Source organism: Apis laboriosa, unplaced genomic scaffold (genome assembly GCF_014066325.1).
Source record: "Apis laboriosa isolate Shangri-la unplaced genomic scaffold, ASM1406632v1 scaffold202_cov151, whole genome shotgun sequence".
Lineage (NCBI taxonomy): Eukaryota > Metazoa > Arthropoda > Insecta > Hymenoptera > Apidae > Apis > Apis laboriosa.
Window position 1 is genome coordinate 1,489,380 of NW_025222291.1, and position 26,081 is coordinate 1,515,460.

At 38.4% G+C, this 26,081-nt stretch overlaps 1 protein-coding gene across 1 annotated transcript in view; it reads right to left on the reverse strand.

Moving 5' to 3' along the window:
* LOC122712540 (mannosyl-oligosaccharide 1,2-alpha-mannosidase IA-like) overlaps positions 1-26,081 on the reverse strand; it is a 147,794-nt gene that overhangs the window by 77,588 nt on the left and 44,125 nt on the right. Inside the window, exons 2-3 of the mRNA XM_043932263.1 lie at positions 10,659-10,799; positions 9,367-9,802 (exon numbers count right to left, since the gene is read on the reverse strand). Of these exons, the coding sequence (XP_043788198.1) occupies positions 9,367-9,732 (366 nt within the window). The 5' untranslated portion in view covers positions 9,733-9,802; positions 10,659-10,799. The remainder of the gene's footprint in view (positions 1-9,366; positions 9,803-10,658; positions 10,800-26,081) is intronic.

Below are 26,081 nucleotides of genomic sequence, written 5' to 3' on the forward strand. Positions count from 1 at the left end.
TATTTAAATATATACTTTAAATAAAATCATATTTAAAAATATATTTAATATATTTATTTGAAATATATTTAAAATTATTTAAAAAAATATATTAAAAAATATACTTAAAATTATTTAAAACAATTTTATTTAAGTAATATTCTTTCGAGGAGAGAGCGTCGAGAAACACGTCTGTTCCGCTCCGTGTCCGGGGAACGACTCCGTTAAATCGATATTTTCGATATCAATGACAATCGATGTTTTCGTTTTCCGTGCCACGATTTATATTCGCGTTTCACATTGAAGCCGTCGTATATAATCAAATATATATGTATAAAATTTGTATCGAACATATTTTTTTTAAATTTTATTTATATTTAAAAAAAAAATATTATGGAAAAAGTGTTTTTTATAAATTTGATGCTCGACGCTAGAAAATGCATTACTACATTGATAATTATTGTGTAGATGGAGGAGGAGAAGCTATATATGAAACTGACCTTTGTTTTTTTTTTTTTTTAATGGAAACGCACAATTTTTAATGTGCATGAATCAAAATACTTTTGTCTTTCTGTTTTATAAAACGTTTGTTTCTTCGTCTTTCGTATAATAAATTTTTGAATTAATAATTCTTCGAGATACTCTTAATACTTTTTTAAAACAAATTGCATCTATCTATTTTTTTTAGACGAAATATCTAAATCCCACAAAATTTTAATTACAACTCGGTTCGATGCCAATTTTTCTTATCTGTTCGGCGTAAAATTAAAATTCAGCTTGGTAGACATCCTCAGGGATGCGGTGTGATACGCGCGTGACACGTTTCTTCGATATCCCGAAGGATCATCGAAACAGAAACCGATCTTCGCGATAGGACGAGGCCAATTATAGCGTGGACTCGTTATCGAACGTCATTAATCGAAAAGAAAACTTCAACGGTCGTGTTCGCTCTCACCGGTGTCGAGAACGATGTAAAAATGTAAAATATATAATAACGAAAAGTAAAGATTATCTGCATCGAACACGACGAATTTTTTCTTTTTTCCTTTTTTCGAAAAAAAACGTAATAAATATTTTTCGAAATCAATCGAATATAATTAAAATTTCTATATTATTTCCATATTTATTTATTTTAAGATATTATTAGACTCTTTTCACATTCTTCTTATTCACTTTTCAATTCACCACTTTCTCATATCTGCATGCACATTCCGGAGAAAGAAACGACAAACAAGTTTCTATTCGAATCATGAATCACGCAATCGATAGCATCTTGCCGCTTGTCTTAGACGAATTAACAAGTGATTATAATAGAATATAACAGACGAACGAGTCACACATTTTCAAGTCACGCATATACTTGGACTTGATAACCAAAGATACATGCTTGCAAATGCATAAACTTCAGGTATTTGTGCGTGATTTGAATATGGAAAAATTCACGCAAAACGCAAAAAACCAACCTATTTATGTAGACCACTATGATATTTTCTAATATCATTTTATAATACGATATTATATATAACATAAGAGAAAGTTAAAATATCCGACAAAAGCATTTTTTCAATGACCACACTTGCAAATCTAACGCACCAGACGAACATTTCTGATCACTTTCTCCGCATCCACCGAATATTTCCAAATATCACCAACGATATTACGATCCCATATATATGCTTTCACGCGATTCTCTCGAAATTCTGCCATAGGAAGCCACGGTTTGATCGATCGGGGATGGAAAGCCGTGAGAGAGGCATGGGAAGATCCAACGGACGCCCCTTGAAACGTACCGCCAACAAACGACACTTCTTGGGTACGTGGCTCGAGTTGGATCAAGGAAGGAAGGGGATGGAGGGGGGCAAAAGACCGGAATTCTACACCGACGACGACCCTCAACGGAGGTATACTATAATTATGTCGTCTTTGTTTATTGTCGAGATGGCGCGCTCATTGTGCAGCTTGGGGGCTAATAGCGTGAATTATTCCTCGTAACGACCGACACCCCTTACACCACCCCCGCGATCTTATTCTCTCGATCCGTGAATGAGAGCTCGCTTCAACCGACCGTTTACACACACGCGCGGCCACGATTCTTCTCGCTTTCGGTGTTTCTGTCTTTGTGTTCCAAGGAAAGAGAGAGAGAGAGAGAGAGAGAGAGAGAGAGAGAGAGAGAGAGAGAGAGAGAGAAGTGTAGGGGCGTTTTGAGCAATTTGGGATCGATTGGGTTGGTTTATGGGATGGAAAATACGTTGGAATTCTGGTGGAGGAAGCTTCTTTTCATTGTCGAAAAAGGGTTTTTTTTTTTAATTTTTAAAAATATTTGCAATATATGATCTTAAATTTCGTTTGAGTGTTTTTAGAGAGGATTATTTTATATCGAATATTGTAGATTGTAGGATTTTTTTTTTTGTTGTAACCATAAACACAATTTTAATTAGTCTAGCGTGTTAAGTTCAAATATATTTTTAGATTGAATACGTTTTTAGCGAAGTTTTTAATCGAAACTTCATCGAAATCAAACATCGTATGATATTTATACAATTTATCGACTCGAATCAAATATTATTTTCTCTATAAAAAAAAAAACAGTTTAATCGAGGAATAGATATTATGTATTTACTTTTCGAGGGAAACTAATTTCATCGTCACAATTTCGTTATTTATTTTACACGCGTATAATAGAGATAAGAGGCGTTGGTCGAATTTCTCTTCGATCGAATCGAAGCTCTAAAAGAAAAGAAAAAAAAAAAAAAAAACAAAGCTTCTTCAAATCACGCGATATATACATGGAATAATTTCAATTTGTGCATTTGTTGCGTTTCTCGTCGTGGTTCGTCGAATTTCTCATTAACCGAGGCCACGATTTATGAAACACCCTGTCCCCACCCACACCCTTCTATCGTTTCTCCCTTAACCAGCGTCTCATTAAAAGGAACCGCTTCCATTGTGCCAGACCCGTTCACCCGACGGACAATGCGACTTTGTCGGAAGGTCCATTTGTTCGAATATCATCGCACGCCTTCCTCCGCACCGGAAATGGTAATCAGAGTCGAAGAAGATCCTTCTTCTTCTTCTTCTTCTACAGCTTTTGGTAAAATTTGTAAAATTAATATTAAAGATACGTTTCTCTTCTCCTATCTTCTAGGATTTTTTAATCTAACGAGTTTAAATTAATAAAACTCTTTAGAATCGTTTTTCAGAAAAATATTTTCTCGAAAAATAAAAAAAAAAAAATGTACAAAGTGTCGAATAAAATGATAAAGAAATTTTCTTGTATTAATTTTTTAAACGAGGAATATTTGTAATATTTTTCCCTAGGATTTTGATTTATTTACTTTTCTCCACTCCACTCATAATTTTTTTCCCCTCTAAGGGATTATCTTCCTTTTTAAAATTTTACCTTATCGAGGTGGATATAGATCTCCAGAGGATAATAAGCCAACGTACGTCCACGATTATCGCCTCGAAACATATCGTTGAAACAGTATATTCCAGCTACATGTACGGTGCATACACCGATTTGCATGCGTGCCGATAATTAGAGGCAACGTTTAAAGCTCGATCCCTAATACGTCGGGATTAGTGATCGTTTGAGTAGCGCGCTGCTTGGCCCCATGTAATCAGATCGACGTCGTGCGGAATCGATTTTGACGCCATTTCGGCCGTGTTATACGAGCTTTCGATCCACAAGAGACGTTTCTCATTGGTTAAGGTATTTACCAATCCAATCGAAACGTCTCGAAAACTTGACCATTATTATTATTATTATCATCGCCCACGATTAATAATAAATAATTTTGATAAATCGGATTTGTAAATACGGGCGTGTTTGTATTGAAAATAACAACCACGCGCTTGTAAAACAATGGTGAAGGAACACGTGTTTACGTATTCTTGTACGGTTACTATAAATTTAATTAACGTGTTTTCGTTCGATATTCAACGTAAATGTCCAATTAACGCGAATGGAAAACCGGTTGAAATACGGTGTGTATTGAAAAAGAACAAGTGTATTAATTAATTGTTCTCGTTTTTATACCAGAATTTCGATCAAATATATAATTAATCGTCGCTCAACGTATCGAAGGAGAGAACGAAAAAATAGTTTAAAAAAAAGAAAAAGAATTAATTTCTATTTAATTTCGATCCTTTGTATTATTACAATAAACGTACGATGTGCGAGAGTAAAGAAATAATATTAGAAAAATATTGAACGAAAATAATTCGTGAATACAAGATTAGAAAAAAAAAAAAAAAAAAAAAAAGGAAAATCGATGTTACAATTGTACAATCGTAATCTATCCTCGATTACATGACTCATCCTCGTGTAAAATATTCACAACCATTTTAAAATTCCAATAATTCTCAATCGAAAAAGAATCATCAATCGAGCAATCACAATCACATTAATCAAATTTCGTATAATTCACTATCAAAGATTGACAATACCAGAAACGATCGCAGTCATTTCAAAATTCCAATAATTTTCGAACAGCGAAAAGAACCACAGATCACGATTAATAAAATTTCAATAATTCACCGAAATCAAAAATGCCTAAAATATTATCGAACCCTCGATCACTTCGAAATTTCGACAATTCCTCAACCAAACGCTCGAAAAAAAAAAACCCACAAATCTCATTCACCGCCTTACCTTATTTCTAACTAATATCCGCAATGTTAAAAACCTCGTTTTAAACCTCCCCTCCCCCTCGAGCGACACTCCCTCCTCCTCTTAAACGAGCAATTTATATTCAAAACGATCGAAAAAAAAACGGTCGAATCGCCGAGGTTAAACGATGGTTTTTATTCCATCGACGATACCAATCAATCCTCCAACCGATCCTCCTCCTCACCTCAGATCCATCCAAGATGGAGCGTGAACGGTAAATCGAGATCCATATCTCGAAACGCGGTTTACCCATTTCGTGAATTACGCGAGGTCCACTTGCAAAGCAAATTGCTTCGTTCGGAATGAACGATGTGTACCTCGACCCTCGAGCTGGGGGAGGATCTATAAGCTCTCCCTCCCCCTCCCGCCGTGGGCACAACGAAACGCACCGTTTCGAGGAGAGAGGGGGAGGGAATTTACCACGAGAAGAGAATTCGTGGCGACTGGGATCCAATTACAGAACTAATTATATCCCCGGGAAGGGTAAAAATAGCGCGTTATTATAGACCGAGGAATAGAAGGGGTAGAAAGTTGGTCTTCTAAAAGGAAAGGGGGAGGGGGAACGAAGAAAGGGGGGGATTTGTTCGAGATTCCGAGGTTGGACGACGGTTTCGTGAATGGAATTTTAATCCTTTGAGAGAGGGGGAATTTATCGAGACTTGTTTTTTCTTTTTTTTTTTTTTTTTTTTTCTGGAGAAAGGAAAAATTTGGAGGTGAATTTGGAGGTGGAGGATACTTGTAAATTAAAAAAGGGGAGTATTAGATTAGATTTTTTTTGGGAAGAGGAGAAAAATTTTGTATATTTTGATATTGTTTATTTTTAATTATTAATTATTTTTGGAAATTTCTTTCTTTTTTGAAGATAATATTTGCAGAATTTCGTATTTACAAATTCTCTTATTAATATTTCATTGGAAAAATTCGAAAATTCTTCTCTTCTTTTGTAAATAATAATGGCATTTCACATTTATTTGCTTATATATATTCCGACAACGAATCGAAGCTTTTATTAATTCTCTTAAAATGCAGCATTATTAATAAATTTAAATCGAATCTCTCGTTTTTCTTTCTTTAAATAATATTTCACGTTTGTCGATCAAAAATTTGAAGGGACAAGATAAATTCAATCTGAATTCTAAAAATGGAAAGCTATTGTTTTTACGATGTTATTGTTAATTTTTCTAGAAAAGAATTCTAAAAAGAAACGAAGGCCAATAAATCGATTCGATCGAACTGGTCGGACCGATTTGATAGGAGAAGTCGATTAAATTGCGAATAAAAAAAAAAAAAAAAAAAAAAAAAAGCAAGATTTGTCGATTTGTGGCCGTGCATTAGTGCACACTTGATTGACACTTTTAAGAATAATCCCATTCCATCGAATGTCCATTAAATGAACATTTCCATTTCGATTTACTTCATTTAATTTAAACGTTTCGAGCTAATCTTTCCTCTCTCTCTCTCTCTCTCTCTCTGCTTCCTTTTTTATTGATTAGAAAAATTTAATGTATCTATAAGATACTATTTTTACAATTGCTTAATGTAGTGTTCAATTTGAAAAATTAATCAACCAAGAGTAATCAAGAAAACTTGCTCTTTTAAAAACCACGAATCAATATCGAGATACTTAAAAATAATTATACATTTTTAATTATCCTTTTTAAAGAATATATATTCACTTTAACTCATTTCTATCGTCATTTAAAAATAAATAACCATTTTTCAGAAATATTTGTGCTTGACGCACAAAATATTTTCCACCCCTTTCCAAAAGGCTCGAATCGAGCGCGTTCTTTAACATGCTCTTTCGCGCCATTAAAACAATCAAGAAACGAGAGGGTTAATTCACCAAAATCCCGATATATTGGATCGCGGGCCACAATTATCCATGGCTTTCAATTAGCGAGCATTGTTTCGGACAAATCCATCGCCCAGAAGGGATTGATGCGGATAACGATAATCAGCCGGTCGAAATAGATTTACAGGAAACACAACGCGCATAGGGAGACAGGAGGAGGGGGTTTGAATTAGGGGATGGAAAGACGGGCGGAGCTTTCAAAGGGATAATCGTTCCGGCAGAGCCTCGAACCGGCCTTAATGTGATTGACTCGTTTTATCGCGCCGATCTTCCTCTCCGGGCGGAATTATCGCGGATATCCAGTTTACCGCTCTTTGCTAAATTAATTACGCGGCAAGATGCAGCCAACTCACCCCCTCCAATCCTTCATGTCAAACAGACGCTCTCAACTCTGGAATTTTGCTCTGTGAATTTCGAATTTATTTCTCCAACTTCCTCGTTTCGAAGGTTATATACGTCTGATGCTTATCCGTGATCAACAGTAATGATAATAATTTCAAAGAGTGAAATAAAGTGTCTTGGGATTCTTTGGTTTTGGAATTTTTTCCTTTTTTCTATGTCTAATGATGATGTAACGTCTCGATCGGTCATTCGATATATTTCACTTCTGCATCAAATATATTACTCGATTAAAATATTTATGAGATTATTCGAAGATTTCAAATTACCATTTCTATCCCAAAAGAGAATTTCTGCAATCGTATTTTCATGGTTGTCTTCAAATTGATACGATGTGTTTGGCCTCGAACGCGAAATTACCTTCGACTAATCCCCTGCCCTAGCTGTCGGTTTTCCGTGCCATTGTCTTCGCTCTCTTCGTTTCATCCCTATTTTCTACGCGGCGAGACGATTATTGGCCGGCCTCGACAAAGGATTCATTGATTTTCCTTTTGCGATTCTCTTTAATTTCCGCTCCTTTTTGACGCCGCGCCACGGAACCTCGAGCGAACCGCAAACACCGACGATGGAAAAGTCATCAAATTTTTCAAACTGTGTCTCTCTCGTCTTTCAACCATCGAAATGCGTACGTCGCATTGCTTCTCCGTGTCGAGATTGAATTTAAACTATGAAATTTCGTTTATACGTGGGGCGTGGAGAGAATTTAAAGATGAATTTTTTTTCCTCCCCCTCAATTATTATAAAATGAAAATATAATATAGAAGAAGAAATTCAATTGGTACGAAGATCCTGACTTTAAATGAATATTTGTACGCATATATAATACATATATAAATGCAAGTGTGTTAACGAGTCGAGTTATATACACGTGGATCAATTTTACTTCTTCTCATCGAAGGGTTTTATCGAGGGAGTGAAATCAAAATTTCAAAATTTTTAACGCGTTTCGAATTTTCGAACTCGATTTTATCTCGGGATATTTTTTTTTTTTTTTTTTTTTTACAATGGAATAATAGAGTATTAAAATCCTCTGATAAAACATTTTACGCGTTTAAAGTGATCCTCTATCCCGTGGCAAAGTTATATTTAAAAAAAAAAAAAAAAAAAAAAATTATAAAAACATCGAGAAACTTTAAAGGTTGATTTCACCCCTTCAAAGCGAAATATCCCGCTAAAAAAAAAATTGCTCCGTAATCCATTATGCTCTACATAACTCTGCGAAAGTGTGATTCAATAAAAAGCGTAATTTTCATATCATACCTCGTTTCTTACATAATAATAATTCAAGAACTCGTCCCAAGAAACTCTCATTAATCCCATAAAATCGACCCATAAATCGTTTCCAAATCATCGACTCGTCCGTTTCCGCGAAAATTCGAATTCCAACAATTTCAAGGGGCCAAAAGAGAGATCGGTCTCTGTTTGAACAACGAATTGCCGGTTTCCCTAAACAGAAAGAAAGAGAGAGAGAGAGAGAGAGAGAGAGAGAGAGAGAGAAGAGAGGCGCCAGATAGGAACGAGGTTAAAACTCGAGCCACGGGTTTTAAATTAAGCAATCGTTAAATCACCGACAGCATCCAGTGATGAACGTTTCCACGTTGTGGCCAACGCCTCAATTACGGCATCACGAAATGACGGATAATTTCAGTTATATCGGGCCCTGGTATCGTTCCAAAGATCACGTGTATTACGCCGAATTAAGAAGAATTACGCCGCGTGGATTGCGGCATTTCTTTCATCCCTCGAATGCAGATTTGTTCCTCGACAGAGGAGAAAACTTTCTTTATTTCTTTCTTTCTTTCTTTCTTTCTTCGAAAGAGATCGACGACTTACCTTCTTCTTTTCTTTTTTTCTTGCAGAGATGCTTTCAGATATGGTTCCAGATCCATTTGGTATCTAGTGATGGCAATTTGTACGTGAAAAATTGACGACAGTAGTTCTCCAAGTTCTTACCTTAAGATCTCGAGGAACGACCCAAGCTTCGATGAGTTTCGCATTCGATCTTTGGTAAATGGAGGGGAAGAAAGAAGCTCGATTTACGAACATAAAAAAACAGCTGAGCTGAGATGTACAATTTTGAGAATGCTATATAAATTTTAAACGAAAGATAAACCGCCTCAGCCTCTCTTACATCGCGATTTATAATTAACTTTATTACACGTCTCTCGACCAATCTCTAATACTCATTCATCGTCTGATCAGAGAAAACTCTCTCAACCTTTCGATACATCAACTGTTCCTCATCACGCGACCTAATTTCCCTTCTCGAAGAAAAACCAACGTGGAGAATAAATTCCCACGAGAACCTTCCCTCGTCGAACCGTAATGATCACCACTGATGTGACATACATATACATACATACATACATACATACACAGGACAGGTGGAGAAAGTGGAGAGAGAGAGAGAGATAGAGAGCGAGAGAGGATGAGAGCAGAGACGCGCTCTGGAACCGCTTACCTCTTTGATCTTCTCGCGGCGCTGATTAGTCACGTCATCCAGGGGTGGATTAGGCGGTTTAATGACGTAGGGCCCGGGGACGGGGAGCGGCGGGGGTCCGACCGCGGATGGCTCCGACTGTCTCTGCCTCGAGTCCACCCATCGATCCTTATCTTCGAGGGGTTTCGCCTCGTCCTGGCCCGGGATCACGTTACTCTGCACCCATGCGGGGTTCGCTTGCTGCTGCTCGTTGCTGCGCTCCTCGGGCGCCCCTCCACGCTCCACCACGTTCGCGAGATCACGACGCGTGACGAACGTGCCGGTGAGAAGGACGATCAGTATCACGGACAGGAGTCCGCTGATCGCCAACCTCTGCATCAGCCGCATCTCGTCCAGGCACTTGCTGCACTCCCACAAGCCGCCCGGAGTTGCAGATGTTTCGCTCGTATTGGCGGAGCTGTGCGTGGAACACGTTACATGTGGTGTGCGTGTGTGTGTGTATAGAGGATTTTGGGAAGGTCTTGGAATTTTTTTTTCTTTCTTTTCTTTTTTCTCGAAATTTTTTTCTCGAACTATACGTACGTACAGTGGTCGTTGGTTAGTAGTATATCGTTTATTATTATTCATTTTTTAGGGATTTACACGAGTCGATTGATACGATATGAAAGATTGAAAAGTGATGTTGGAATTGAAGGTAGGTATCCTCTTCGATTTGAGGATAGTTGGTTTATATTGGGATGAATAGAAAGTAGGATTGGGTGGAGTAGGATTTTTAGGTAGATACGTACAAGATATCGAGATTCTGGGCATGGTAGCAAACTTTGTTATGTATATATTAAGCCTATAAAGTTTATTTTAGATGAAGTTTATAGTTTTGGTTAAGTTGATTATCAATTTTATTATAATTAACGTTAAATTTCAAGGATTATGCAGATTCATTATAGGTAGATTAATGGTATAGGTAGTCGAATGCAAATTCTTTGGACCCCTTATCAACTGTGGAATATGTAAATCTACGGATACCCGCTTCCGTATAATTATTCACATAACAAAGTTTAAATCCTTAATTTTTTACAAGGAAAATTCGACAACTCGAAAGACAAGCTTGGAAATCTATTTGACTTTCCATCACTCGAATTCTCAAATTGCCAAATTTTCCTCTCATTACTTATATCTTCACTTCTCAAATCGACCATTGACCATAAAATCTACCAAGAAAAAAAAAAGAAAAGAAAAAAAAAGAATCGGCGATTAGAATCGAACGAGAGTGGCGTGAAATCAGGCGAGGGTGCGAACACACCGGAGGCACTTACTTGCGGGCCACCTGTTGTAGGTAATTCGAGCACCCCGACGAGTGCTCAATGGTCGTTTTAAGTAGCCTTCAACGACGGCGGCCGCGCGTTTTCAGCTCGCGTCCCTTTGCTTCGATCTCATCGACTCGGAATTCTCGTCAGCTGCGAAGAGAAATTCACTGTGTTCGGTGAACAGGCGCACACATACACCTAACCACGGAAATGTTCCTTTTCCTCGAATGCGTCGCCGTTTCTTCTGAGTTCGACTCGCTTTCATTCGTCCCTACGTCGTAAAACGCGATAAACCTTCTCCAGAAACGAAACGAGTTTCTTATTTATTTTATTTTATTTTTTCGATATCTATTTAAAAAGCCTGTGTGTCTCAGTTTGAAAGATTCGATCGAAATTTATTTATTCTTCTCAATTATTGAACAGGTAAACCAGTGGATGTTGCACGATATGATTTTCCGATATATATGATAAACATCCATGTACAAAAATATAAACGAGGTAAAATAGGAGAGAATGTAATATAATCTAAGTGATATGAATATAAAAATCCAATATAAAATATTGGAACGAGAGTTGAAATATCTGATTGTGCATGTACGCACGATTTAAGGGAAAGAATCTTTAAGAAACGTCTCTGGTTTTATTCTAATTTATTCCCGCGAAAATCGAGCGTGAAACGAAAGCGGCGGGGTAAATTCCGCGGGAAATTTGAATAGAGGAAATTATTCAAGTATCGGAAGACAATGGCAATTGTTAAGCGAGGCGAGAGAATAATTGCCCGCCCATCGATGAAACGCATTTACGTTCCGATATGCGTTAAACGCACTTCTCGTTATATGGATGGTCAATGACACTGTAATCTTGATTACCGTGCGTCGGTAATCGCGTTTGCAAATTAACAAATCAGGCCCGGTTATCAATTTAACTTTTAATCAAGGACAATAGCGCGCTTGTTATGCGCGTGTGTGTGTATGCTACGGTCCAACTCGCGCAACACAACCTTTGTTGCATTGATACGCGGTCTCGTCGTTTCACGCGGTCAGATTTCGGTTTCGACGAGGGAATGGAAAATAATTGGGGAGGGGAGGGAGAGCTTTTGTGAGATTCCCTTTGTGCTACCAAACGGCGCTACTTCGTTAAAAGTATCGGAATAATTTAAATTGTTGGTAAACTTTTCGTTCAATCCAAAAAAGTTCCATTTTTTTCCCCCTAAATATCCCTCATCCTGGAAACAAGTTTTTAACAATTAAAACGATTCGAATTCATCGAAATATTAATCGTTGTTTGTAACTTTTAAATTTTATAATTACGGAAGAAAAACTTCGATCCTGCATCCTCTGACTTTTTCTCGTTGTAAAAAATTTCAAACCGGAAGACGGGACGATTTCAAAATTACAAAACGATAAAATTTCAGAATATGATACACGTCTTCAATCTTCCAACGTTCGAGCAAATTCGATTTCGATCCGTGAAGAAGGATCTACAAAAGTCTACAAAACGCATCCACGGATCTCCACAACCGATCGATCGGTCGATCGATCCTCGCATAGGGTAGACTAATATAAGGCGCGATTCAAAGAGAAGGAAGAGCAAGCGCCGGATACAGCGGAGATTCCAAAGTCTTTGCCGAAACGTGATCACTGCATTTTTTATCGAGCCCCGGGCATCGCGGGATGTTTCTCTGGCCCTCCTCGCATCCAAAGTCCGCGCGCATTTTATCACCCGGTCGCTGCAGGCGTTACACCTGCAGATTCTCTTTCTCCTTTTTTTTTTTTTCTTTTTTTTTCTTGCGAACCATTTCTTCGAACGAGCGTGTTCCTCCGCCAGGATCCTCCACCTACCCACCAGGAAGACGAAATTTTTGGAAATTCGCCCTGGTGTGTCCAGATCCAAATGCGGGGATGAAAATTTAAATGGGGAGAAATCTTGTGTAAACTCTTTTTTTTTTGTGAAATGAATAAATATATAAACATTGATTATTACGAAACTTGGATTGTCAAATTGTTATTTTCGAAATTGAAGTTCGTAGATGTTGAAATAATAAGATTTAAATATATGTTGGAAGATTGATAATTTTTTTGTCGGAATTTTGCGCAACGAATTTGTATCTTTTTAATATTATTATTCGTTCAGATAAAATTATTATCAATTTTATGAGATCCTATCTAAATACACACAGATGTTTTAGATGTCCAAACGACGATTTCGTCTCAATGAAAGTTACGTATACGAATTGCATAACAGTAATACGAGAATTTATTCGTTATTTCCAACGATTCTAGAAATTGAAAAACTGATTTGCAAATCATCGAAGAGATTCACGAAATCGAAGCTATTTCTCATTTCATACGTATGAAAAAAAAAAAAAAAACATCGTAAAAAACACAACAGCCGAATAAAATAAAAATAAAATAATTTAAATTCACGGTGGAAATCGCAGCGTGAGATCGCGAACAGTCTCGAGGCGAGATTAGCACAGGAATTAAACCGACTTCTCCCCCTAAAAGTATCTCGAAATACCGCCACGGTAATTTACGCCTCGCAATTAACCCTTCAGGTTACAACTTTCTTACCCCCGGTCCGCCACTGAAATTTCTTTCATGCCGGATCAACGCCGGATTCCCCGCCCTTATTCAGATCCCAGAATTACACCTTAATCGCGGTGATACCTCGATTAAAGTAACGGACAGCGGCTGGAGAAATCTTCGTTCATCACCCCCCGGGGCAGCTTGCTCGAAAACAGAAGCAAGAACTGGCGGAAACGCAAATTATTGCATCCACCACTTTGATATATTATATCGCAACTTGGGATAATTAGGCCAATTGCCGCGTCCGATTAATCCGCGTATCGTGTTTTCTGTGTTTGCTGGGAATTCTCGAGTGCTTTTACAACTTTAGAATTTCTTTTCTTCCTTTCAACGAGCGTTGATTCTATCGTTTGGACGATAAATTGAAACGAATGAATTTTTTTTCGTGCTAAATTTCATCCCTCTCGAGAAACAATATTCTTCGACGAGGGAAACGAAGAACGTAACGTTTGAGAACAACGTTGGAAAATGGGAAATTATGAGATAGGGAGAAAAAGAGAAGAAAACGTAACGAAAACCTGACTGAAAAGTCAAATCTAAAGAGAGGAAAAAGGAAAGAAGAGTCGAGAGGAAAGAAAGGAACTGGGAGGAAGAAAATTAAAATAAGAAGGGGAAAAAACGAAGAGGAATGAAGGAGGAAATGAGGGAGGAATAAGAGAGAGAGAGAGAGCAGGGAAAGAAGATAAATCGTGGAAGGTACATTCAGTGGCCGATAAATCGTGGGGCTGGGCCCCGAGGTTACCAAGATTGCTACGTGTCACATTCTTGTGGAAAATTGGACCGGTGGAAGTGCTTTAAAGCCAGGCAAATTCGCGTCGCGAATGGACACGTACGTGGTGCACGTGCTCGACCACCCAGCAATTCTGAAAAAAATTCCCTGGAAAATACCATTTCCTCCTCCTTTTTAAATCCTCTATCACCCCCTGGAATCGTGTTATTTATTATCTCTCGCTCCCCTTTTTTCTTTTCTTCTTTTTAATTTATTATTATTATTATTATTTTCGTGGCGGAACGTTATTCACGATGCGACCATTTTTTTTATCGCTTGTTCTTAAACGATTATAAAAATATATACGTAGCGAAAATCAAACGACGTTTTATCCGCTTATCATTCACTCCAACATCGTTTATCCTGTTTTTAATTCTCCATGATTCTAATTAATCGATTACGTATTTATAATTATTGCACTCTTCTCTTCTCTTTTTATCCTTTTATTTAAAACGTGTTAAAATTAAAACTTGCAATTCGTACAATTATACTCTTCGTAGAAGCACTACCCATCAAATTTTATTCTCTTATTCGATATCCCGCTCGTCCATTCAACTCTATCACAAGATACTTAATCGGAGAGATAAGTCAGGCAGAGAAATATCTCCCTGGATATGTATTAAAAATATTAACAAGATCGTTTTTTCCCCCCCATGGAACGTTTAAAGATCGAAAATTCGTAACGGGATAAGAACTGTTTCAACTCCCGCGGGATTATCGGGGAACGAATCGCGAGCTACGAGTTAATGCCGTGTTCCACGCTCCCCCTTGGAAAATACAGTTAACTTAACGAGCTTGAATCAAGCAACGCGACCAAAAGAGAAGGAGCCAAGCTCTCTCTTTGATCGGTATCGAAGTAAGGAGTAATAACCCGCTTAAAATCGCAATTTGCAAGAGTTTGAAACGCCTTTGCGCGAAATAAGAAACTGGTCAAAGATGGTGAAGAGAAAAGGAGCTTTCTATATTTTTTTCTTTCTATTTTTTTCTTTTTCCCCTCCAATCGTTGTTCGGATAAAAGCAGGGGAATGTCGCGTGAAATGAAGTGTTAATCGTCGTGAATTAGCATCGAGATCGGGCGTGAAAATGGACGAAATGGTAATATATGCGGAAACACCGCCTTAAATACCTTTACAGTTTAATCAAGTTGGACTTGGAGTTGGACCCGCGGTGTAATTTATTCGAGAGGATGTTTAATTTAAGTCGAGGGCACGGTTTAACGCGGGGATCACGACGATGAAAGCGCGAGTTGCTTATAATTCCTCTTACGAACAAGTTATCTTCGTTGCAACGAAGATTTTTCACGGGTGAAACGATCGATTCCCCCCCTTTTTCTAAAGAAGGCAATGATCACCTTTCAATAAATAGAATAAAATTTCCTTACGTTTTCGAACCGTTTCCCGATCGATTCGGGATTAATCGTTCGATAGTTAGAAGAAATTCGATACTTCGATTATTCTTGTTCCATTTTTTCCTTTTAAGTTTACGTTGCATTATTTCTCTTTTATCTATAGAATTGCATCGAAGATAAAAATAAATTGAAAAGAATCGAATTCCCTTCTTAAATATCACATCGACTCTAAAGAATACTTTAATCGTGTCTCGCAAAGAAAGGAGGATTTATACATATCAAAATAAAAAATAATAAATACCGAGCTTCCTCTCGCCGAATCTCACAAAATCGGCCCCTTACTTTCCAACCAATCCAACCAATTTCGTCCACGGTACTTCCGATCGCGATCTACTTTACCATCGGCCGATGAAGAAGCCCCTCCCCCCGTTCCTAGAAACTCGAGCGCGACTCCCCTTCCCCCCCTCTGCCCCACCACCGCGACGCTTAATTAGATTCACCGAGACGTCGGATAAGATCTCATTAAAATTCCATCGCGGCATCTGTTTCACCGGCAACGTTCGAACACGCTCGCCTACCTTCATTCGTCCCCTGACGCATGATAATGCGGTCTCCGCGGAGGGTTAGCGGAATGCAACACGCGAACGGAGCCCAGGCAACAAGGACAGTCTCCTTGGGTCGAGAGAGGGAAGAGTGAGAAAGAGAGCAAGAGAGAAGGGATGCACGAGTCTTATCCGTAATGAAACTGTTGCTCTTCGTGGCAGGTAATTACCGTAATCTCGTTCTCGAGGGGGGGGATTGTAGCAGAATTTTTATCGAACTCTCGTTGCTACGCTTACTTTTGTTGCCGATTAAAGCGCGATTGTTGAACCCGCTCCTGTTAACCCCCTCCCCTCCCGATGTTATCCTCACGTATTGGGCTAATACGATGCTGGTTTAATACGACGCATCGACGTTAGATCGTGTTCAGGCTTCCCCTTCCCTCCTCGCGTTGTGGGTTTCGTGTTTGGCTTTGCGAAACTTTCGAATTCGATCGAATTATCGGGCGGGTGTAATAGGAGGTTGGATTTGTAATCGCGTGTTTTTGCAACGGGGGGATTACACTCGTTGGGTTATATTAGGGGCTTTACCGATGTTATCCGTTCGATGATAGAATATATAGAATAATAGGCCTTGATCGGATGGATTTTCAATTCTCGGACGAGAAGATCTGGTTTTTCCGGTAAGCGAATAATTTTTGTATAAATTTTGATTGGATATATCGTAATGATCGAGGGGAAGATCGAATATCGCCGTTTCTCGTAATACGTTCCACTTATTCGTGAAATATAATTAATAGAATCTTTTATAGATTCCTTTTATTCTTTGCAACTTCAATCAATTTCTTTTGATCAGCGAATTTAATCCGGAAATCCTCTTTTCCAAAAGCATCAATTATTCCACGTGAAAGCGAAAGTTGGTTTTGTTCTAATTCTATGGGACGAGATTCTTGTTCGAAGCAAATATTCAAGGGTTTCAGGGACAGATTGTTCGAAAATGGAAAGAACATGGTATTACATTGTACGCGCAACTTCGTCATGTTAACGATCCCTTTGATGCATCGCTTACCGTCTCGCTATTAATCGGATTTGGCTTTGATATTGCGCGACGAAACTTTTCGTCCAAAAAAAAAAATTCGTTCGTTCCAACTATCGTCGTAAAATTACACAAACGGATTGTCGACTTATTTGATAAGCGCTTAACACAGGAGTTACAACAATATGGTGGGATATGTAATTTATATTACGATGTCAATTTTGAATTTCGTAAAAAAAAAAAAAAAAGTTTCTATTTAAATTTTCCTTCCTCTCTTTCTTTCTTTTTCTTTTTTTTTTTTTTTTTTTATTAATTTTTGGCTACGTAATCTCGTAGTCGGTACACTTTAGCGAGATAAATCCTCCGAGAAACTTTAGTTTCATTCGTTCAAGGACGAAGTAATAAATTCCTCTTTAAACGAAGCCGGCAAACGTCTAATCACGAAGTAAGGAAAAAGTTCTCGAAACTTTCGAGTTCAGAAGAGAAGCTATAGGAATACTAACGATGAAATAAGAACATCGACCCAATTTTTCAAGAAAAAAAAAAAAAAAAAAAAAATCTGAATTTCCGTAACAGATTTAACATTATAATTACCGTTTAACCTTTACTCCTAAGGATTCCTCTAATGTGACCCGACAAAATCAAATATATTAAAAATTCATAAAGAATACGCAAAAATTAACCAACGATAAGACATACATACAATTTCAATATCGAAATCCAACATCTTTACATCTTTCACGAAAAATCACAAAATTTCACATCTTTCACAAAATTAAGGATTCAATTTATACAAAAAAAAACAACGATATTTCGATCCAATGAAAAAGAAAAAAAAAAAAATAAATGAATAAATCAAATTTTACAAATATCGATCACATTTTTTTTTTTTTTTTACTCAACTCCAAAACTTCGTATTTCGAAGCTGTTGGAACGAAGATGCGCAGAAACGCGTAGCACACAGCCTTTGGAAACACGTTTTTTTTTCTCTTTTCTGAGCCACCCTGTTGCAAGAGGGGGCGAGACATGCCTCGCGGAGACGGGAACTTTCCACCGGTGTACAAGTGACGGGTTTTTTGATCTTATTACTCCCTTGGAAGTGGGAGCGGGCCGATCTCTGGCAAAAGGTCGGTATCTGGCGGCGTATCGAGCTCGATGCGGCGCTTGCAGCTTCGCCACGGCAAATTACGAGGAGGAAGAAAGGGGGAGTAAAAAAAGGAAAAGGGCAAAAAGGAGGGAGAGAGAGAGAGAGGGGAGGAGGCAATTGGATAAGAATCGACGAGAAAGTAACAAAGAGTGGGGGATAAACAAGGGTAAGGGGGAAGAAAAAGATGCTCGAATGTATTTTATTATTGGCAAGAGGTGGAAATGGAAAGGAATTGGAATCTTTGGAAATGGTTGAAAAGATGTGGCGGAGCATCGAAGAAGAGCGATGAAGAGGAACACGAAAGCTTGTGGTATTTAGATACGACGAGTGTTAACATCTTCTTAAAGATCAATTTTAATCTTTTTCTAAACAAAGAAAGAAATATATATATATATATATATATATAATAAGAAACAGAATTCTATTAATACAACAAAGTCTCTTTACGCGAAGACATTCAAGGCGGATATAAAATGCAACGATCGAAATAATCATATATCAATTTTTTCGTCCTGAATTTTTTCTTCGACCACGCGTTAATTATTTATCCTTCCCTCCACCGTGCTTCGTACCAATATATTGCCAATAAAACACGGAATAAAAGCGTATAAATATACGGAACTGCGTACAATTCGAAACGTCGAAAGGGAACAAACCGAACAAACGCGAAAAATAAAAGAGAAAACGTATGAAAGAAACGAACGGGATAATAACAGTCAAATTAAACGAGGCTCCCCGTCCTCCTCTCCCCCCTCCCCCTCCAAAAAAGAAAAAGAAAACGCGACTGCTTAAACAACCGATACCGCTCCTCTCCGGAACGGTCGTAAAAACGATCGGATAAAAAGAAAAGGGGGAATTCAGTAACCACGTTTATAGGGTTCTTAACCATACTCGAGCATTGAAACGGGAAGGGAAATTGCCGTTTCGAAACTTCGTGAAAAGCGTAAAAACATCGATGGAGGTAAACGAGATAAAGAGGAGGGTAAAACAATTTCAAACAAACTTGGGAAAATGTCCATGTCGAGCGAAAACGATCCTCTTGGGGAGGGGGAATGGGAAGAATCGAGGAGGAAGAAAATTAGAGGAAAGGGAGAGAGATCGATCGATAGATTTTGGAGATCGAGAAGGAGAGGAGGGGAGGAACGAAAAGGATGGAAGGAGGAAAGTTTAAGATCGAAGCATGAACACACGTCAAGGCGAAGCCTCGGGCGTCTGGACGGTTATCATCCAGCTGGAAGGAGGGAGAAGGAAGGAGAAAATGGACAGGACGCAACGTGCCTCCCCCCCCCCCTCTATCTAAATACCTTGCATTAAAACCAACTATAACGCTCTTTGAATCTCGATGAATTCCACCTTCCACGTGTATCGCCGTGATAGAGATCGGGATCATCCTCCATGCAATTCTCTTCTTCTTCTTCTTTTTTTTTTTTTTGAAAATAAGGAAAGAACAGGGATTCGTTTCGTTAGAGATTAAGATCAAGTGGACGAAAGGAGATACATATTTTATATAATAATAATAGAAATGTGAAACATATATCGACGATTTTGCTTGTGTGCAGTGGTCGGCAGACGAGCAATCTTTCCACGAATGGAAAATCGAGAGAAGTAGTGGGAGTTCATTGAAGAAGTTTACCATGACGAAGTTGGACGGAAACGGAAACAAACACGGCTGTCTGGCTTATTGTGGCGGGTTGAAGATAGAGCAAGTTGTAGCTAAACTTTACGGTTTGTCCGCCTACACAGTCCACAAACGGTTGAACAAGTCATTACACAATTTGTCAAGAGTAGTTTGGAGAAATGAAATTTTCGAATCTGTTTCCCAACTTTCCCACCTCTCGTGGAAAGTTACGCTCCTTCCTCTTCTCGAGAATTGACCGGATTAAACGATACGAGCACGAAATAACACGTCCACGTGATTGGAAATTGACAATTGGAAAGTAGAGGTCGAAGCTTCGAGATTCGAGAGTTGATAAGGTGAATTTGATAATATATCATTCCTGGGAAAAATAAATTCGGTCGAACAGATGGCAACCTCTCATCGAATTCAATTCTCTTCAACTTCTCTCCCAATACGAGGGTCAACGAGTTGTTCGACAACTATCACATCTTCCAACTCTTCTTATTATTCAAGAAATATCCTGAACCTTGCGTGCCTAAAAATTCTAAAATTAAAATTAAAATCGAACTTACACACCTCACCTCGCTCAAAATTTGTCTCAAATAACGATATTCCATATGAAAAACATATAACGATTAATTTTTAATTGAAACAACAACTCTCGAAACTCTTGGCAGAAACCGTACGCTCTTGCAACCGCGATGAAGGACTTGCTCGAGGACAATGCGGGTTACGTGTTAATCCCGGGATACCGCGTGTTTATCGTGGTCCACGAGTATCTCGGCTAGCTCTTTCAACCGAGTGCCGCGAAACAACGACGTCACCGACACCCGGGACCGCTAACTTACGCCGCGCGATTAAGTCGAGGACTTCTCTCACCCCCTCAACCCCCCCGATAAAGGAGCGCAAGAGGAGGGATACGGCAAGGGATACGAATCGATACGCGGTCGGGCAGTGGAACGAGACGGTGTTTCGTCGGACGCGCGTCTCGATCGCGATTTCTTTTGTCGAATCTTGTTCTCGATTTCTTCGAAATAAGAGAATGTGGAGAAAAAATTTGTATCGTATCTGTACCTTCGTATTTGATTCTCGTTAAAATTTTGTTTCACGTTTTTAAGGAAAGATAAAAATGATTCGTAACGAAGTTCCTGTTTTTTCGAAATATTGCGAAATTTTCGAAAGTGATTCGATATATTATGATAAAAGATAATTGGGATATTAATATTTTTAATATCCCTCGACGATTAGTCATAACAGAAATTTGAATCCCCGATTTTAATTCCACGCGTATCAATTAGAAACTGCTGGAAAAAACAATTCCCTTTATTCGCGTGGGGCGTGAATTACACAGATCCTTCCAGGATCCAAAGTATCCTTCATGAATTCCTTTGCCAGAAATTAATCGATCGAACCTTTTTCTAATTCTAAATTAACAAAAGAAGGAGCAGCACGAAATTTTGAAAAAAAAGATTGGCAAAATTCGTTTATAAATTCGATCAAAAATGATCACGAATCAAGACGAAAAGGAAAATTAATATCAACGTTCCTTCAACGACCCTTCCTTCTTGCCTTTAATGGCTATTATTATTATACGCTCCCACCGGAAGAGGCATTAAAGATCCATCAGAGAGATAGCTTTTAAAGTCGTTTCACGACAGATGTCGAACGAGACTCTCGCCTGTTCCTCTCCACGTTCGAGGGTTGTATCGCGCGATTTCCGGTGGATGCGAATTCGTTAGTCGCTTCGTCGAACGATAACCCGAAACGAGAATCGATGGACGAAACGATTCGAGATCGAGGGTCTCTTGCGGCGTGCGTCACGGTTAGATGGGTCGAGCATTCGAGGTCGCGAAACCGTGTCATTTTGGCGAGGAAATTCCCTGCCCTTTGACGTTTGCCCAGGGAATTTTCCTTTTTAACGTATCAAACCGAGAAATTGTCCCAAAGCGAATCGAAAAGAAATGTTATTAATTTTATTCCAAGTCAATAATCGATTATGAATTATATTATATTACATTATATAACCAGTATCTACCCAGACCACAGAAAACACAGATTCCCCTACTACTTTCTCCTTTTTTAACAACAACCAAACCTGTCTGAAATGTACAGAAATAATAGTAGCAAAAATAAGCTCGTCAAGAACAACGAAACAACCCCCGTAAACCGTAAAATTCCCTCGCGTGACGCGTTCTCTTTTAAACAAACGGAAACTCGTATCAAATTCCGCGAGGAGGGGAAAAAAAGAAAGAAAGAGTTACGCGAACGCGACTAGTCGCGGGATTCTGTTTCCAGTTTTTCGTCCAGGAGGGGGGGGAGCCGCGGTCTGGAACCGCGTCGAAAGGAGGCGTGTCGTATCGTACGGGATCGAGATTTAAATTTGGCACGGATCGTGCTCCAATTCGCCCTGTTACATGACTCGAGGTGACTGGCCAACCTGTTGGCCGCAAACCGCATGTGGCAAAATTCTCGATCAAAGTTTCTACGGGGAATAGCGAAAACGGTCGGTTTCCAATTCCTTTCCCGTACCGGCGAAATTAACCTGTCACACGAACGAGCCTGAAACGACACACCCAGGACCTGTGTTCCTGACCGAGTTCATTATTTCCTTCGTCCTCGATGCCGTCTAAACCGCGGTTTCCCTGTCGACGATGATCCCGATCGAATTCACCGTTTATTAATTTTGTTATCAATTTTCCATTCCCCATTCGTTCCCACGAGTTGAACTTCGTTTAACGTCGAGGGAAAATTTATGCTCGTGTTATTGGAAAGATACGAGAGGGAATCATCGAAGGGTAAATTAGGTCTGTTCGCATCGATGCAATCGAACTTGATGCGTAACTGAGCTCTTTTCTAGTAGATGAGAATTTTTTAGAAAGTGATTTCAGAAATTTATAAGTTGTTAAAAAACAGCTGGATTGATGATTTAGAAAATTTTTGGAATAACAGTTAAAAATAACACTTTACGATTGATTCAAAGTTCGAGTTTCTAATATTCAATTTGTAATACTGTTCAATAAAGAAGAATTTATTGAGAAATAAATTCTTTTCATTCATTCTCGTATATTAAAACGCGTAACAGAAATATTAAAGTTGGTGTAATTCAAAACGTTTTCGTTCACGTGAAGAAAAAAATATATATATATATATACAAAAAAAATTGTTCGCGAGAGAGAAAGAAAACAGAAATAATTTATATTTCTCCTTTGAAATATTTCCCTTCCACGGTAAAGTCGTACCGTGAATATTTTCAATGGGTCTTTTCCACTATTTAACATTCCTTTCAAATTCAAGAGGAGAGCACAAAGTTTCTCGATACTATAGTATTCCCCGCGTTATAAATATATTATTGTTGAAACGTTCGTTCGTCCATCGAGATGATGAAATGTTGCCAAAGAATGGCCTATATAATTTGTAATTATCGGTCAACGAACACACACGTATTCCAAGAATCGATAAACGCACGGGGGACCAAGCCGAAATGAATGTTGGATGACGGCCAACCAGACGGGTTCACGCTTTCGGGGAATCTATTTTTAGCCAATCATGAAAACAGATACTAACGTTTAATTCCATTTAATCGAATCAACAGCTGCCAACCATCGATTCAAGATTTTTTCTTTTTTACAAGACGATTCATCCTTCCCTTTTGAGTTTTTATTTTCATAAGATGAAAATGCGTAATCCTTTTTATAAATTCATAGAAATAAATTCAAGACTTCCTCACCCTTTAATGCCAAATCTTGGTAGAACTTTGACGAAGGGTAATACGAAATGTCACAGAGAAAAGGGGCGACTTCTCGTGGAAATATTTGTAAAACATCGAAGGGGAAAAACTTGTGCGTCATCTCGAATTTTTAACGTTTTTGTGTAACTTTTTGTTTTTTCTTTCCACGAATAACGAATGATTCAAACTGATTCGTTTAAAATCAGATTGGAGGTTAATAAATACGTGAAATATTACATAGACAGACGTTTCATTCCAATTTTATGCTAATCTTTTCGTTTCAACCACGATCTGTCCGATTATTATTTCCATCGTTGGAAGCCACGAATCGGGTGAAAATATGAAACATTAAAGCGTGTATATTTTGAGAAAGAGAGAATACGAATACGTGTATACGAAGTGAGAAAGCCACGCACAGTTAGACGTCTTAATTTGCTTATTCAAGCGGTCTGTGCACGAACACCGCAAGTTCGATGAAATTTGACTAACAAATTTCACCCTAAAATACTTTCCTCTTTTCGAATGCATATTCAAAGGTTATTAAGCTACACCAGCCACTTAACTTTATCACCTGAAACGTATCGAAACCACCATTCACCATCGTCGATCCGTGTTCTTTATTCGACCAGATATACGCGCCTCTAATTCGTATTCTAATTCTCTGTATTACATCGTACATACAAAATTTCACGAAAAAATAACGAATCTATTATCCATTTAAAACAGTATTTACGAACTTTATTCCATTTTTTCCTTTCTTATTTTTCAAACGAGATTAGAAAATTAACTCAATTCTATCGACTCATATACATCGCCGAACGAAATAAAAGCAACTCCTTGTTAAGAGATTCCTCAATTTTAAATCTCTAACCAACGCGCAATCGAATCGAACCACCCCGAAATAATAGAATAAAGAATAACTCACTTCCGTCCAATTATTCAACGATTAACTCTTAACTCTCAAAAACAATATTCTCGATATACCTTTACCGTTCAAACTTACGTACACACAAAATTACGATCACAAGATATCAATAATAATTATATTACCACAGTAACAAATTCTAAAATAAGACCTAACCATCACCTAACAATGGCTTAAGAAAATAAAATATTTTCCCACCCCCTCCCCCTTCCTCGTTAAAAAATCGCTCGCCTGAGAAACAAGCGGACGTCGTTACACCGTACACGCACCATACGTATATATCCCCGCGTATATAAATACGTATAATTGATATATAAATACCCAGGTACGGGCATAAATTCCTTCGCCGAATTCCAAGACACGATCCCCTTGCCCCATCCTTCCCAACCTGCCTCGCGTGTAAACGCGCGGCCGCGAGCATGCTCACGCCTACACGCACGCTCTCGCGAGCACACGCACGCACTTAATCACGTCCAAACTCGGAACGATGCAACGAAGCGGCTCCTCTCGGATAAGAGGCGTATCTGTATATATATATACATATATCACGGAGGGAAGAGAGGAGAGTAGTTGTAACCTTTTCCCTGTGGAGCCGAGAACCCTTCCGAGACACGGAAATAAAATTACCGGAACGCGACTCGGCCGATAGCCGAGCGAAAACATTCTTAATTTAGACAGCGAACACCGTCGTTATCGATCGGCTGTAATTACGAAACGAGAGGGGGGGTCGGTCGTTGGTTTCGTCGCATCGATCGTTTTTCGGCGAAACCGAAAGGCGCGACTCGAGAAAGGCGTAGATTCGTAGATTTGTTTCGCGAGAAGGAATTTTCGTGAAATATATGTTAGCGAAATATGTTAATTTATATTCGTGGGATGGAGGATGGGTTAAACAGAGTGAAATCTTTCTTCTTTTCTTCGAATATATAATAGTGGTTTAATTGGAAATTTTTGTGCGATTCGTCGCTTTGAATTCTTTAAATTTTCTATAATCTCTTGGAGAATCGAATATTGGATTGGTATATAGTCGAGATTAATTTGAAATCGATGGTGGAAGAGAGGATTTGTTGGTTGGCTATTTATACGTAGATTTACGAGACCTAGTTGTAAGAGTGTGGACAAAGAGATCTTTATAGAGTTTTATAAGAAGTGGACTGCTCGTCAATAAACAAGCTCGTGATAGATGAAGCTATAGGCCGTTATAAGAGTTATAAATGAATTCTGATACGGGGAAAGAGACTTCAATTTCAAGCCTATATTCTTCTTTTAAATGTCATTCGCCTACCTCTTAGATCCATCGTCGAAACACATATCTATATTTCTAATCCTGTTACACAAACACACGTCACATTAGCGTTGCTAGACGTTAAATTGTCCCTACCGTTCATTTATATACTTAAATATAAATATAATATACATCATCATCAATAATTCCATTCTACGCCTCGAGAATTGCATAAATTATTGTGCATTATTCGATCGTCCTCACACTTTTTCAACGTTGCACTCTTTCCTTACTCTTCTTCCTTTCCTCTTTAACCAAATTTACATTTACAAAGTTAATACGATTCCTTTCATATTTTCTCTCACGATAAAAAAATCAATAAAAATAACGTATTACACGAGAAACATCCCCTGTAAAACTTGCCCTCAGATCGATGAAATGCGGGGGTCGGGAGAGTGCATAGATGTTCCGGCCGAAGATTGGCAAATGTAGCGAGCTAGACGATAACCAGGG